Consider the following 15,409-nt stretch of genomic DNA (forward strand, 5'->3'; position numbering starts at 1 on the left):
TTTTGTTTTTTTGTTTTGTTTGTTTGTTAATTACTTCCTCAGGTTTGCACACAGAGTTACGCTGAACAGGAAAAAAATAAATAAAAAGGCTAATGTCTGGCTACAAAGCTCTGGACAGGTCATGCAAAACAGACTCTTACTTATCCATGCACATCAGAGTATGTAACACAAGTTCTGACCACTCTATTGAATTTTGCCCATGGTGCATTGACTTTGCGCCCTCTGGTGTATTACAGCAGTTGTTTGCCTTTTTTGTTTGTTTCTCTTCTTCCTCTCTTGTGTTGTCGTGTAGACACTTTGCTTCTGTTGTTTAAAATATTCAAATGCGCTATTCTCACTTGTGCACTCTGTAGTCTGCATGGAATGACCTGAATTTCTTATGATTATTTTATTTTTTTGAGTGTTGAAAAATCCATGTTAGCAAAACCAACAAACAAAAAAATACTGTCTTTTCCAAAAGGGACCATCTTGAGTCTGGTTATCAGTTTGTGTGTGTGTGTGTGTGTGTTTTTTTTTTTGTTTCCTTTGCTGTCACCTTTTCCGTTTGTCCTGTTGAGTTCTGGTGGTTGTGAGATAACACAGCTGTATTATCTTGGCCATCACATGACCGTCTCGGCTGATTCATTTCCTCAAAAGTTAAAAAACAACAACAATGAATATCTGCTTATTTGCATGGGGAGGGGAGGGGGTCAGATATGTCTGGATGTGGGCAGCTGTGAGAGGACTGACCTGTGAATACACACTACATTAAAGGATTTAAAAACAAAGGCATCAGCGCTTCAGACCACACCTGCAGATACAGTCACAACAATGTAATCACACAGTAATTGGATACTCTTTTTGTATGTAAATAAAAATTAAAAAAGACTCAAAGGATAACTGGCAAAGTTATTAACATACTGTACTAAAGGAAGAAAATAAACAGCCACCATGGATGATGTAGCATCATAATGAATTAAAATACATAACCCCCCCCAACTGTCTGGCTCTGTGAAAGGTTTCTGTTTTTTTCCCTTTCAGTTAAGAATGCAATCTGGGAAGCATGGTGTGCATATCCCTGTAACTGCTAATACTTTGATACTTGAATAGCAGGACAAAAAATCTATACAGCTGCAAAAATACTGCCTTTACTTGTTATTTTGGGACGTTTCATTAAGTACGAAAGCACAACAGCTGCTAAACTCGAAAGAGGAAAAACTATTGTTATTATTATTAATATATTCCTTGTTAAAGAAGAGTGATTGAAGAATTAAAGAGGATTAAAAGCAGTTGTCAGGCAGATGGCGACAGAGAACCAACAGGCAACGCCCCTCATTCGCCGGGCAGAATGACGTCAGTGGGCCTAATCCAGGAAGTGGAAAAACATCAACAACCCTTCCAGGGTCCAGGTTAAGGCGAAGTGTCCGAGTAGCTTAGCAGAGACGTAGCTTTATTTTATAAGATATCTCGCATTTGTGTTTTGTCTTTATAGTAAGCGCTGTGTAATATCCCAGACATGTCGGTGTTTGGCAAGATATTTGGAGGAGGAGGAAAATCGGGAAAGGGACCGAGTCCACAGGAGGCGATCCAAAAACTCCGGGAGACGGAGGAGATGCTAACCAAGAAACAGGAATTTTTAGAGAAGAAGATCGAACAGGAGCTGCAGACCGCAAAGAAAAACGGCACAAAGAACAAAAGAGGTGAGACGCCGCGAGGGTTTTTTTTCCCCCGTAGTTTCTTCTCTTGCTTGTTAGATTTTTGTTGTCAGCAACCTCAAGCTAACCGTTAGCTAGCCCGTTAGCTGAGTTGGCTAACTTTCCCGAGGTGTCGTAACTGCTGGCAGCCTCATCCAGCGTCTTTACCACGGCCATGGCTGCCAGTCTGGATGGGCGGCTGTCTAGCTGTGTGACTGACTTCATTATGTGATCACCGTTAACTTATGGCCCCGCGGGGACGCTAGCCTTGGCCTTTGCTGATATTCGAGTTTTCTTTTGACTCATAGGTGGTTGTTTAAAAATCAGGAGACCTGGTTGAAGGTGTGGTGTGTGTATATAGACTGTTAGGTATGATGTTGCAAATATAGCGGCAATAAAGATATCGACCCAGTTAGCCAGGACAAGGGTTGAGCACGTGTTATAAGTGTCAGAGAGGTGGGCGTGTTTGCATCTTGATCAGATGTCCGTATAGAAACCTGTGGACCTCCAGCAGGTCCCACAGTCTCCTTACAGATGATTACGTGAGCCGATCACAGCTTGGGGCTCATTATAAGTTAACTGTAATACAAGTTGACCATGTTCTACCACAACGTGGAGCCAACCATATAGATTTGTACATGTGTATTGTTCTTGTTGACATCGAGCACATTTCTAGGGATCAGAGTAAATTTAATTTAGATCAGGATGGTTAGCGGTGTCGCCTCCCAACGAGAAGATCGCAGGTTCAAATCCAGCCAGTGTGGAGTTTCCATGTTCTCTCCGGGTTCTCCATCGCTTCCCACAGTCCAAAGACATGCATGATATTAGGTCAATTGATGATTTATGGTTGTCTGTGTTAGCTCGGTAATAGACTGGCAACCTGTCCAGGGTGTACCCCTGCTTCTCATTCTAAGGTAGCTGGGATAAGTTCCAGCCAGCCCACAGTCCCCTCCTCGCAACACCTAAATTGAATAAGTGGAAGAAGAAAAATGGATGAACAGTTAATGGAGCCACCAGATGTATTAAGTAAAAAAAAAAAAAAAAAAGACTTAGTGCCAATTTTTAGTCAGAATACTGCAGTGTATGGTACATTAGCTAATCACTTCCTTCTTCTGATCCACAAAGTTCACAGAATGACTCAGCGTAGCACAACCTTCTCTGACAAGATCAGTATAGCCTATCAGGTTTCAGGGGTTGTTGTCATCTGACCTCTTTATCTGATTAATTACTCTCCAGGTTTTCCATTAGTCTTCACGCCGGCTATATTTGACTGTCTTTCGTATTGCTAAAAGTGTCACTAATGTGGTCGAATAATTAGCAGTGAATTATCTAGGTTCACAGAGTAGTGCTGACTAACAGGAATGACAGCCTGATTGGGTAGTATCACAAATATTTGCTGTGTTAAAGTACCATTATTCACTGTTTCTCTCCATTGTCACTAAATGGTGTTTCAAGGCCAATTTGTTCATTCTGACTCTCCCCACCCCACTCCCTGTCTTTGGATCCTCAGCGGCACTTCAGGCCTTGAAAAGAAAGAAGCGGTACGAGAAGCAGCTCGAGCAGATCGATGGGACGCTGTCCACCATTGAATTCCAGCGGGAGGCTCTGGAGAACGCCAACACCAACACTGAAGTGCTCAAAAACATGGGCTTCGCTGCCAAGGCCATGAAGTCTGCTCATGAAAACATGTAAGAGCGAGCACCAAGGCGTGATCGATTGGACTGGGACGAAACCTCTCTGCATAGATTATTTTTGCAACTTCCTTTTTGTTACTGAGACTAAAGCAAGCGTAAAGAAGATTCAGTCAGTTCTGAAATGATCAGAAATATTACAAGGAGGTTTTGCTGATAATGATGTGCATATAATTTCACCAAGATGCAGTAATCCTTTCTTTTATGCATTTATTTCAGTCAGTATCTGTAAAATGTAACCATAAAAAAGTGTATGTGGGTTTCACTGCCATGTATATTAGATGCCTGACATCCTCCTTAGTTTTTGCCGTAGAACTACTCAGACATCTAATCGTCATATTTAGATTAAATAGCCTCTTTTATAAAACCTATATGAGTGAATTCTCTTTTGCTCACAGTCTTTCCTTCTTATTTCAGGGACATTGACAAAGTGGATGAACTGATGCAGGACATTACAGAGCAGCAGGAACTGGCCCAAGAAATCTCTGACGCCATCTCTAAACCTGTGGGCTTTGGTGAGGAGTTTGATGAGGTAGGTGAAGCTCTTCAGCTGTTTTATGTTTACATTTGTGTGGTATATCTGATTCTAAGTGTGCAAGTGCCTCATTTTATTCACAGATTTTATTACCAAAAATACATAAATTGAGAGCGTACCCAAATAAAACGGGTAGTGATGATTAAAGAAAAAAGACTCAATTCTAAGCTTAAATCAAAAAAAATGAAATGGTGCAGGAGGGTTAATCTGTACTTGCATCCACAGCAACGTATTGATAACTGCAGATACACACTGTTATGACCCTGGCTTGTAGGCACGTTAAAGTGTGCTTTAACCAGGATGGAGAAGGTGGAGTTGCACCTAAAAGGTTTTAATAGATTCTTTTTAAACATTTTTTTAATGTCTTTTTTCACAAAACAGCACAGGAGACAAAAAACGACTACACCCTCATTTAAAAGAAAAAAAACCTCAACCTTTGGTACCACCTCGAGATCTGTTGTTTGTACACAGAGTAGTCTATGCATGGTGCAGTTTCTACTAAACCTGCCACAATCGTCAGGGTGAGGCAAGTGTCCCAGATGGAAACAAAACAAGTTACTAAGCCAGAAACAAGCAAGCACCTGTGTGTGGAGCCGAACAAGAAGCCTGAGATACATGAAATTAACAATTTTTTTAAGACAGCTTCTGTAATCATCTGGAGCTTGATTGGAGCACAGGACTGGGGCAGCAGTCCATCAGAATGAAATCATTCTGTCTTTTGCATCTTTGCTTATCTAAGGCTTCCTTCTTAATGATGATGGGATTTTACTGTACATGACATAAGCATGTTTTCATACGCCTGACTCAGAAATATCATTACTTATCTCTTAGACAGTTGCTATTATCCTGTGTTTGGCATATGAATGTTGCACTGATAATGATGTTGGGTTAACCCAGTATAGCCGAGTCTAATTATTAGTTATTATCTTTTTGCTTTTGCTGGTATGAATACGTTGTTGCTGGTCTTCATCCTTGGGGTGAATTTCTTTGCTTCTCAGGATGAGCTGCTTGCCGAGCTGGACGAGCTGGAACAGGAAGAGCTGGACAAAAATCTGCTCGAGATCGGTGGACCAGAGACCGCCCCTCTCCCCAATGTGCCTTCGACTTCATTACCTTCCAGACCTGGTAAGAACTCTGGGGTGTAACCATTTGCATTGCATTTTTACGCTGTTCGCAGGATGTACAAACTGTTAATTACTAACTTTCAGTGATGTGACTGCTATAGTTTTATTTTTAGTTATATAGCACCGAATCACAACAGCAGTTTCCTCAAGGAGCTTTATTTCATAGGATCTTTATCTTTATCGTCAGCTAAAGGTGCTGCTATAATAAAGAAAAAAACCCTCAATCAGATGATCCCTTATGAGCAGGCACTTGCCCCAAAGGTTTCATAGTTAGCTTATCCAGCCCTAACTGTATGCATTATCAAAAAGAAAGTTTTAAGCCTAATATTAAAAGTAGAGATAGTGTCTCAGAGCAAAGTGCTCGAATGGAATTATTATACAAGACCTTGAACATGAGGAGAAGATTTTAAATTCAATCCTGGATTTATCAGGAAGCCAGTGGAGATAAGCCAGTATGGGAGAAATGTGTTGTCTCTTTCTAGTCCCCGTCAGTGTTCTTGCAGCAGTATTGGGTAATAATGAATTACAATAGTACTGCCTAGAAGTGATTAATGCTGAATGAGGATTTGATGAGATCTCGATAGGATCCTCAGATCACATCTTTTATTTCTGTCCTCCCTCCCACAGCCAGGAAAGAGGAGGACGAGGACGACATGGAGGACCTGCAGCGCTGGGCGATGGAAGCCATGTAAATGCAGCATCCGCCACATCACACCTGCATCGGAGAGGAAAGGAACAAGAGGGAAACGAATGGACTGATGGGATGTTGTGTCTGAGTGTTTCTGTGTGTCTGAGAAGAGTGGACTGTCTACTTTATGTGTAACACTACAAAACAAAAAAAAGCAACAATGCTGTAGTCTTTCTTTTCCTTTTCCCCTTTAGAGACCCCCAAGGTGCTCAGTACAAATGAGTCCGTGAGGGTCTGCTATACTGGACAAAGTCACCTAATATTTTTACCCTCAACTTTAATGCAGCACTTTGTGGTCCTTGTCGTGTGCCATGCTGGTGGCCACAGATTTCATGTTGCAGGGTGGTGTTATAAGCTGGATGGTGCAGTAGATGGAGTTATTCACCAAGCTGTTGTCATTGTTAACATCGCTGGATGATTTTGGGGGGGATTTTCAAGGATGATTAATGCTTAAAAAATCGATTTCTCACTCTCCCGTTTACCTATTTGTGGCAATTTTTTTTTTGTGTTTTTGTTTGTTTGTTTTTTTGTTTTCCTTGACAAAATAACCCGTTGCTTCCTCGTCTTGTTAACTGCTCTGGAAATGGAGGTGCAGCTGAGTGTGTGCTGGCTGAAGAAGCTTTGAGCTGTGTGTGTTTGCCAGAATCCAAACCTCTTCTTTCATTTCAGGTTGGGTTCTTCGACCTCCTGCCGCTCGCTCCTTCTTTGCCTCTCCCCTTACCCTCCCAACCCCATCAGTGGTTCTCGTTCTTTGGTGTAAATATCCCAGCTGACTGTGTGTGTTTTGGTTTTTTTGTTTGTTTTGTTTTTTTAAGTACACTGCATTACTGCTGCCATTGAGCGCTTTGGTTGATGCTGCGTGAAGCATGCAACGGTGGGGAAATCACGACACAGGTCACACCGCAGGGCTAGTAAGAGAGATGTTTAACCTACCACTTTCATCCTCCTCTGTCTGTGTCCCACTCATAAAGGTTTTCATTTCAAAATGTATGTTAAAAAGAAAAAGGAAAAAAAAAGAAACTAGTAATATTAAACTATTGTCACACCTTATTAACTGCATCCAGAGGGAGATGGTGGTTTATAAAAGATTAGATTATAGCCAATCTGCAACACATGCATTTCAGAGTTTAAAAGAGTTGAATTCCTTTAGTTTTTCAGCAACATGATGTACATTTTTTACATAGAAAACGTAACACGAGGACAAATGGATAAGCATGTTTGCATTTCTATGTTTTATTTATCCAGATGAGAATATTATTTGCGAATCATTAAATGGTTTTCAATTCTTTCATTGTGGTGGAAGCATTGTCTGTTCATGCGTTTTGTTTTGGTTTTTGGTCAAATGACTAAGTTAAGCAGATCACCAGAGAAAGAAACAAAGTGTGAGTGAAGAAAAACCTCAGCAAGTACACTTTTAGTTTAATATTAAATTGGTAACTAAAGCTTTGTTACAGAGTATTTCTAAAATCACTCCATAAATAAAACAATGAAGACAGAATCTTTTTTAACAGACAAAATGAACAATAATAATTTATTATTTTCTGGCAGATGCCTTACTACCATTCAGATATCTTGTGGTGGCATGAAATATTTCCTGTATCTGTCTCTTGAGGGAGCGGCCGTTCGGTAAGTATAGGAGAGGATGGCCAGTCACTGAGCCAGCCTTCCTGATCAGTTTGCTCATTCTTTTGGTGTCGCCAGCTCCCCCAGCAGAACAAAGTAAAGTCCACTGTGCTCGTCACATCTACGTGATGAAAATCTCCATGATGTCGCATCGCATATTGCAGCATCTCAGCTTCCTTTGGAAACTGAGATCTGTGCTGATCTTCTCTTCAGCTGTTCATGTGGACTCCCAGGTACTTATAGTCCTCCACCACATCAGCATCTTGTTCCGGGTTGTGTAGCTGGAGCTTTTTTCTTTTCTTTCTGCATCACAATAACACCAAAAAACAAATATTAACAAAATCTTTTTAAAGGAGATTTAAAGACAAAGACGAGAGAAGTAACTGGTCTGTTCCAAAGGCACTAAATCTTAAAATTTGCAGCTTTTATATTCATTCAACAAAGTTTAACTAAAGGGAAAATCAATTTGCCGTTTCACTGATCTTTTGTAGTTTTGAAAAATGGTGCCTGTTTATCAGATCTCAATGATTTTCCCTTAAAGTACAACTATTATTCTGGATAAAGCACATTAGCTACATAGCGGCAAATATTTACATAATAATCAGTGGCTGTATACAGTCATTGTGACTTTATGACAATCATTATGAGATCAGAAGGGGAAATACATAATACAAGATATGCTCCAGGTTGTAAAGAAAGAATCGACTATACAGTGTTGATAGCAGGTGTTATAGCCAAGTTTACCTATGCTTTATATCAGTTGTCTAAATTTGACAAGAGGAAATGTTCAAACAAACTCCCACTGCCACTCAAAAGGAAAATCTGATGAAAGATTACCTGTGACTGGCAGGGTTATAAACAGATACCTCCTGCCAACCTTCCTAAGAGGCAAAAGAAACACACTTCAAAATGATAAATTGTTTTTTTGATTGCAATGATTTTCTAAGACGGCAATTTAACATTTAATATTTCCCGTTCCCATAGTGAAACACTGGACCACATTCTTTATGAATGTGTTCATTTTGGTATTAGTTTACTTTCAAAGGTTCAGGTCAGAAAATGAAAATTCCTTAGTCAGGATTGCAACAAAGTGAAATATGGCCTGATAATGTAGGAAATGCTGTTTACAATTCTTTAATTTGTTTTGCAAGTTTATTTTTACTGTATTATTTAATTGTATTTAAGTTGATTTTCTTTCCTTTTTTCTGGTACTATTCTCGCTGATGTTCTGTCCTTTTTTTACTTAAATATTATTTTCTATCGTAATGTTATAATGACTAGTTTGTTGTTGACAAATGAAAGTTTTTACTATTATAATTGTAAAAAATGAACTATATAAAAACGACAACGTGCATATTTAGCACCAGTTTATTATTTCTGAGTCACGATCTTGAACGTTCCTTAAAAACTGTCAATGCGCAAGCGCAGAAAGGGGTGTCACCACGAGCACGTCGGGATTTGGCGACTTCACGCTTGCGCACTGTAGTCATACGCTGATGCAAGAAATTTTGGGCGAAGCGGTGTGGGACTGATCGAAGAAGAAAGAAGAGGCATTTTTATTTCATTGTTCAGCACGCAAACATGTCAGGAGACGAGGTAAGGCACTCCGAGTCAGATGCTGTTTAATCCGTGTAGGTGTGAAGAACTGCTGGACGGAATTCGTTGAGTTTCAGGCGCATATCGGTGCTGGGGATGACTTTGGGCCTCGACTCTCCTGCTCCCTCCCTTTCTGTCCGCAGTAGCGCTCACATGGCTGCTGCAGTCGGGCTAGCACGGCCCGAGCCAGCCGGAATATCAAGAAAGTCATCAAGTATATTGATATACAGCTATTTATCGGAGCATATACGTTATATATTCTGAGCGTGGCTCATCAATTCGAGCTGTCGAAGCTTCCGCCGGACTCTCAGAGAAGAGTGGAAGCTAGCTATGTAGCCTTAGCTTCCCGTTACCAGAGCTGCGGAGCTAACTGTTAACGTTTTCTGCTGGAGACCAAAAGCTATCTGTACCTCGGTTTGTCCTTAAGGACAGCTCCTCTGGCTGTAAAATAAAACCAAAATACCAGAATTACCGCTGCTTAATGTTAATAGTACGACATTTTTATTATTATTTTTCTAACTGAATGGGGGCAGTCTGTGCAATATGTTAGTTAAAAATTCTGGAGGGTTACTTTACCTCAAGCCTTATTAAGAAACCTACAGCAGTAGGTAGGGTTTCTTAATAGTGTACTGACACACTCAGTGTACACTGGATCAACTCAAGAGTCCAGCCTCTGTCTGTAAAGATGATATGCAACATTTTGTTATCTGTTAAGTTGTTTTCTTTGTTCAATCCTTGATATGACTTCATGTTACTTTTTTTGGCCTAAAATGGAAAAAATAGCGTCTTTCCACAGTCCAGTTTTCATAACTGAAAACTAAATTTCACAAGCGTAAAATGTTCAAACAAACTCCCACTGCCACTCAAAAGAAAAATCTGATGAAACATGACTTTCATAAATATATATATCTTGTAATTCTCACTGGTAATTGTACTTATGCTGGATTAGTCAATGTTATGTATATTTAAAGCAGCCATAAAGTGTCTGTACTAAATGAAGCTGGACAGCATTTCAATATTTATTTTAATTAGATTTTTTTCCTTCACTCTTTTTTTCAGATGATTTTCGATCCCAACATGACTAAGAAGAAAAAGAAGAAGAAGAAGCCCTTCATGCTGGAGGAGGACGGAGGAGAAGGGACGGGGGGAGAAGAAGCTAAGGAGGTGGAGACAAAGGAGGCAGAACCAGAGGCTGGAGATGACAAGGAGGTGGATCTAGATGAAGATGAAGGCAGGAAGAAAGGTTAGATCTATTTAAGGTGCGGTATCAGTTCGCAACTATGTTGTGTAGAGTTATGAGCTCGAGGAGGGTTTTTTTTTTTTTTCTTTTTTTCCAGAGCCGTCGGATGACTTGAACGACCTAAACTTCTTCAACCAGAAGAAAAAGAAGAAGAAACCCAAGAAAGTGTTTGAAAATGATATGGAGGAGGGATTGAAGGTCAGCCATTGATTAAACATTTGCTGATTTTGCATTACTTTTAACTTTTTGCTTCTACTGATTTTGATTGGCTTACCAATAACTTTCACGTGCTGAGTTTCACTTCTCGCTTGTCCAAACCAGGAGCTGAAAATTGAAGGCGAGCAGACGGAAGCTATGGAGGAGGACAACCTGGATCTGATGCTCCCTAACAAAAAGAAGAAGCCAAAGAAAGTAGATTTTGATGAAAACGACTCCGGTGATAAAGACGACGGTACGATGAAATCACATGGTTTTGAAACTAGGGACCGAAAAAAGGGACATGGATCATAATGTTTGACCCATAATGTCATTTTTCTTTTTCTTCTCCCAGCAGTGGATGATGATGATGGCAAGAATGGTGATGGGATCTCCTTCAGCTCTTCCACAGGACCGGCCTGGGCTGGTTCGGAAAGAGACTACACCTACGACGAGGTAGGATGATACGTGAAATGAGAAAGTTAGAAACAATTCAGGAAAGGCAGAAAAAGAGTTATCACAGTTGTTTGTGAAGTTATTTCCTGTAAAGTGGGATAAATATTAGACTGTTTTCGGTTGTTTTGTACTGTGTGAGGCTGTGTACACATAGACATAATAGATTGTTGTATTTCTCTCTCTCTCTCATTAATAAATGTCCTGATATTAAGACCTCAGCCCATTTGGTTTTGTGAGCTCCGTCCCCACAGATTTGTTAAACTGGAATTACTTTGCAAACCGTTTCTGCCTGAATAGAGCCTGTGTCCAAAAGGAAAGTCTGATGAAACATTACCTGAGACTAGCAGGGTTAAAAAATCTGATGAAACATTACCTGAGACTGGCGGGGTTATAAACGGATACCTATCCCTGCCAACCTTCCTAAGAGGCAAAAGAAACACTTCAAAATGATAAATTATTTTTTTGATTGCAATGATTTTCTAAGACAGCAGTTCAACATTTAATATTTCCTGTTTATTTTGTCAAACAGATAGTGAAACACTGGACCACATTCTTTATGAATGTGTTCATTTTGGTATTTGTTTACTTTCAAAGGTTCACGTCAGAAAATGAAAATTCCTTAGTCAGGATTGCAACAAAGTGAAATATGGCCTGATAATGTAGGACAAAGCACCAAGTTAGTGTCCACTAATTTGGTGCTTTGATCTACATTTATGTTGAAGTTTTGCACTGAATATTTAACGGCATTAAATGTACTTTTTGAATAGAGTTGTTAAAATCCCCCACTTATTGTTCTATGAGGAAATGAGTGAAACGGTTTGTAAAATTACAAAGTTGGATTTACCGGTCTGAGAACAGTGTTTATAAAAAGCACAGATTTACACACTGCTTTCCTTTTTTATTTATTTTTATCCTCAGCTGATCCCACAGGGCTCTCAATTTCTGTCCTTTTATATTCTGTGTTGAAAACTTTATGAACATAGACAAAAACAAAACAAAGTCACAGTATCGTCTCTATTCCAGCTCCTGAACAGAGTCTTCAACATCATGAGGGAGAAGAACCCCGACATGGTGGCTGGGGAGAAGAGGAAGTTTGTGATGAAGCCTCCCCAGGTGGTCCGAGTGGGAACCAAGAAAACCTCCTTTGTCAATTTCACAGACATCTGCAAACTGTGAGCCTCGTGTAGCTTTTTATATTTACTGACAGACGCATTTCAGTGACACTTGTAGTATGTGTAATCCACAAACTGATTTCTTTTTTTTCTTTTTTCATGCGATTAATCACAGGTTGCATCGTCAGCCTAAACATCTCCTCGCTTTTCTATTGGCTGAGCTGGGAACGAGGTACGCTTTTTGTATTTTAAGTGATGTCAGTTCTCAAGCTAAGTTTGTGGCACGTTTTGTTTTTGTGTGTTCACTTTAAGTAAAAGTTTAATTAGCGTTTTTCTCTGTCAACAGCGGCTCCATTGACGGAAATAACCAGCTTGTGATCAAAGGCAGATTTCAACAGAAACAGATAGAAAATGTGTTGAGAAGATATATCAGTAAGTAGGAACGACGTGTTCTTTACAGTGAAGTTACATTGATGGGGGTAAAATTAAACAGCCCCTGCTTGTGAACAGTAATGTTGAGTGGACTGTTCTCACCCCTGCAGAGGAATATGTGACGTGTCACACCTGCCGCTCACCGGAGACCATCCTGCAGAAGGACACTCGTCTCTATTTCCTGCAGTGTGAGACGTGCCACTCCCGCTGCTCCGTCGCCAGTATCAAGACCGGTTTCCAGGCTGTGACGGGCAAGAGGGCGCAGCTCCGCGCCAAAGCTAACTAAAGGCCATTAAAACTGGGCTTCCCCCACCTCTTCTCACGGTCCAATCTTTCCCCATCAGAAGGGCCGAAGCTGGGGTCGGGCGCCCGCTTGATCTGCTAAAAGGACTCTCTGAATTGAACTGCGGGAGGGTTTGGCTGTCATTTTGGTTGTGTCATGGCCTGACCTGACAGGGAGTGAGAGTGTCTAAAGATGAAAGATAGGGTTCAGGCACCTGATAAGCAACAGATGTTTGACACATACACTGCTGGATGCATTTGATTTGTTTGGTTGATGGACCCTCCAGCTCTTAGGGTTTGTTTTTTTCCTGTTTCCTATTTGCTGTGATTCTTGATTCCTCCAAAAAACCCTTGATTTAACACAGCTTGAAGTTTAGTTTTTGTTTATTTTTCCACTTTACATGCGCCAGACGTTAATATTTCTTCAGATTAGCCAAATTGTAGATAAGCTAAGTTCATCTACAGTAACAGAACCAACGAATTGTTGACTTGGTCACTTCTGGGTTTTTTTCTTTTTTTCTTGAACTCAACTAAAGGGTGTGTTCTTGTTTCTGGTCTGGTCCTAAATGATATATACAAAAAACTGTCAGTCCAGGATTTTCTACTCAAGCTTATAGAGACAAATCAGTCACCGGGCTGGAGTACATACAGGAACATGTCACTGAAACTAGTGTGTGAGGCTCCTAACACAGGACCTGCTTTTGATCATTTTGTAGCAGGAGACACAAAACTAGAAGACTTGGGGGCTAATGAAGGGGAGAGCAACATTAAGAGTACTCTAATAAAGGAGGCTGTTTATGAGATGAGTAGAAATTATTATACAGTATGTTTGTGAGTGCTTTTGTGGCACTGATGAGCAGTTTGTGTACCTATTTGATTAGAACATTTTGTCAGCCACTTGAGGTTTGATGAAGTCAATTTGAAAATAAAGATTCAATTTTTCTCTCTTTTTTTTTTTTTTTTTCTCCGATGAGCAGGATTCATGAGCTAATGCCAGTCACTAAAATAATAAAGTAATAATAAACTACAACTTCTGAGCAGGCACCTCAGATCGTTTCCTCCTTCAGGTTCCTATTTTGCAGTGTGGTTAACAGAGTCTATCAAGGAGTGTCAATCTAATTGTTTTGAGAGGAATGTGAATATAAAGGTCTCGCTGGAATCATTTTAAAACCTGGTTTTTACAAAAATAAAATATTCTACTCTCTCTCTCTCCACTACTTTCTCTGCTTGCATTAATGACGGTGCCCGTTTAGTAATTGTCAGTCATGATAATGACGTCATGTTTTCACTGTCACAATGGAAAAAGGTCGTAATGATCAGTGAACGGCCTTGGCTCTCGTCATTATGGCCCCCTCCCATTTCTAAATATGGCCATTGTTTCAAGTCCCATTAAAATATTTAAGTCTTATTTGTGTGACTTGCACAGATGTGATTGACAGTCCTTGTGAGGCCTACGGTTTGCTGTAATGATACAAACACAGACCCACAAGGTTAAAACATGAGCAGCTGATAACCATGGTAACTGAAGACAATGTCCTTGAGTTTGGTGATTACATGTCGAGTTGCAGATTTATTTTGAACCTGACTGCAGGATAATATGTCAGGTTGGTGCCATAGTTAGGTTTCCTCTGCAGGCCCAAATGTCACTATATTATATAATTGTTTTTTGTTTTTGTTTTTAGCTGCGCTTAAACTACCAGTATGCAGGCAAATGCATCAATCACTGATGTATAAGTCACATAAATCTGTCATAACCAGCCAGACTTAAGCACATAGCCTATCAGATAAGTACTCATTAATCTCTACCACTTGCCATATTCTAAATGTGTTTCAACAATTTTATACAGCCAAACCATGAATGTTTAATTTAAATTCACAAACTTTGCACTTATACTATCATTTGGAGTCAGAATATGGATGCTATAGATATAGTTGGCCAATTTATCCAATAGTTATCAAACCATTGAGGCTATGCTGTCTCAGTTCTGCTTCACTTTGTACAACTCGGACTTTCAATCAGTGCAACTCCAGGTGATGTCGCCTAAAGAAATACTCAGATTCTGCAGCAGCTGGATGTTTAAGTGATGAGGAGCAGAGGTTAATGGTTTTGTGGAGTGGTCATTGAGAAAGTATTGACTTCTGAATGTGAATAAGACCAAAGAAGTTGGTGACTTGACTTTCAGAAGGACACGAACCGTGTGTATCCTGGGACAGGCTACTGATGTGGTGGAGGACTATGACTACCTGGGCATCCACATGGAAGGCCAACACAGAGGCTTTAAACAGAAATTATAAATGATAGAGATATTCCGTCACGCAGCTGTGGACCATATGCATCAGAAATTGTAATACCAACGGAGTGAATAAACTGATCAGTAAGGCTGGTTCTGTGTCTGGCTGCTAACGGGAATTTTTCTAATTCAACTTTGTTGCAATAGAGACTTTACTATTCCAACAATTTACTGTTTAGTTGCATGTGTTTTTTAACTACCTAGTTTTTGTGACTGCGGGTGTTTTCTTTTTCTTTGTTTTTTTTTTACAAGTAAAATTGTACCCTTTTTTGAATTAGTTAAGATGATCTCTGTATGTACCCACTGCAAACTACAGTTACAAAATGCCTCTAGTTGGAAATGACTAGGGCAGATTTTACATAGGATTTAACTAGTATTTTCCTCTCGTGCGCGTAATGTCTGCGGTTTTGTGATAAACGGTAGCTTTTAATTTGGAGTTCTGTTCCGGAAATTGATCATCGTTAGCTTCAC

General features: G+C 40.0%; 2 protein-coding genes across 3 annotated transcripts; both read left to right on the forward strand.

The window, feature by feature from the left end:
* The first annotated feature begins 1,352 nt into the window (after positions 1–1,352).
* Positions 1,353–6,955, forward strand: LOC146610510 (charged multivesicular body protein 4c-like). The gene is made up of 5 exons (XM_085344273.1): positions 1,353–1,679; positions 3,184–3,361; positions 3,782–3,896; positions 4,898–5,024; positions 5,651–6,955. The coding sequence occupies exons 1-5, from the start codon at positions 1,496–1,498 to the stop codon at positions 5,713–5,715; spliced, it is 669 nt and encodes a 222-aa protein (XP_085200399.1). The 5' UTR covers positions 1,353–1,495; the 3' UTR covers positions 5,716–6,955.
* A 1,872-nt stretch (positions 6,956–8,827) lies between these two features.
* Positions 8,828–13,855, forward strand: eif2s2 (eukaryotic translation initiation factor 2, subunit 2 beta). Of its 2 annotated transcripts, none has more exons than XM_085344344.1 (9): positions 8,828–8,930; positions 9,990–10,173; positions 10,268–10,368; positions 10,492–10,621; positions 10,721–10,821; positions 11,845–11,993; positions 12,109–12,165; positions 12,280–12,365; positions 12,476–13,855. In XM_085344344.1, the coding sequence occupies exons 1-9, from the start codon at positions 8,916–8,918 to the stop codon at positions 12,649–12,651; spliced, it is 999 nt and encodes a 332-aa protein (XP_085200470.1). In that variant the 5' UTR covers positions 8,828–8,915; the 3' UTR covers positions 12,652–13,855. The 2 variants fall into 2 exon arrangements, with proteins under 2 accessions (XP_085200470.1, XP_085200471.1); XM_085344345.1 differs by having other exon boundaries at positions 10,724–10,821.
* Positions 13,856–15,409: the final 1,554 nt, after the last annotated feature.

The sequence above is a fragment of the Diplotaxodon limnothrissa genome, linkage group LG20 (assembly GCF_057381915.1).
Source record: "Diplotaxodon limnothrissa isolate DT_005_m linkage group LG20, D_limnothrissa_male_GT1.1, whole genome shotgun sequence".
NCBI lineage: Eukaryota > Metazoa > Chordata > Actinopteri > Cichliformes > Cichlidae > Diplotaxodon > Diplotaxodon limnothrissa.

Bases quoted from the DNA above. Each gene is read 5' to 3' on its own strand.
- LOC146610510 (XM_085344273.1), top strand. From the start codon at position 1,496: ATGTCGGTGTTTGGCAAGATATTTGGAGGAGGAGGAAAATCGGGAAAG. The intron at 3,362-3,781 runs GTAAGAGCGAGC...TTCTTATTTCAG, and splicing joins AAGTCTGCTCATGAAAACAT to GGACATTGACAAAGTGGATG. The intron at 3,897-4,897 runs GTAGGTGAAGCT...TTTGCTTCTCAG, and splicing joins TTGGTGAGGAGTTTGATGAG to GATGAGCTGCTTGCCGAGCT.
- eif2s2 (XM_085344344.1), top strand. The intron at 11,994-12,108 runs GTGAGCCTCGTG...GATTAATCACAG, and splicing joins TTCACAGACATCTGCAAACT to GTTGCATCGTCAGCCTAAAC. The intron at 12,366-12,475 runs GTAAGTAGGAAC...TCACCCCTGCAG, and splicing joins TGTGTTGAGAAGATATATCA to AGGAATATGTGACGTGTCAC.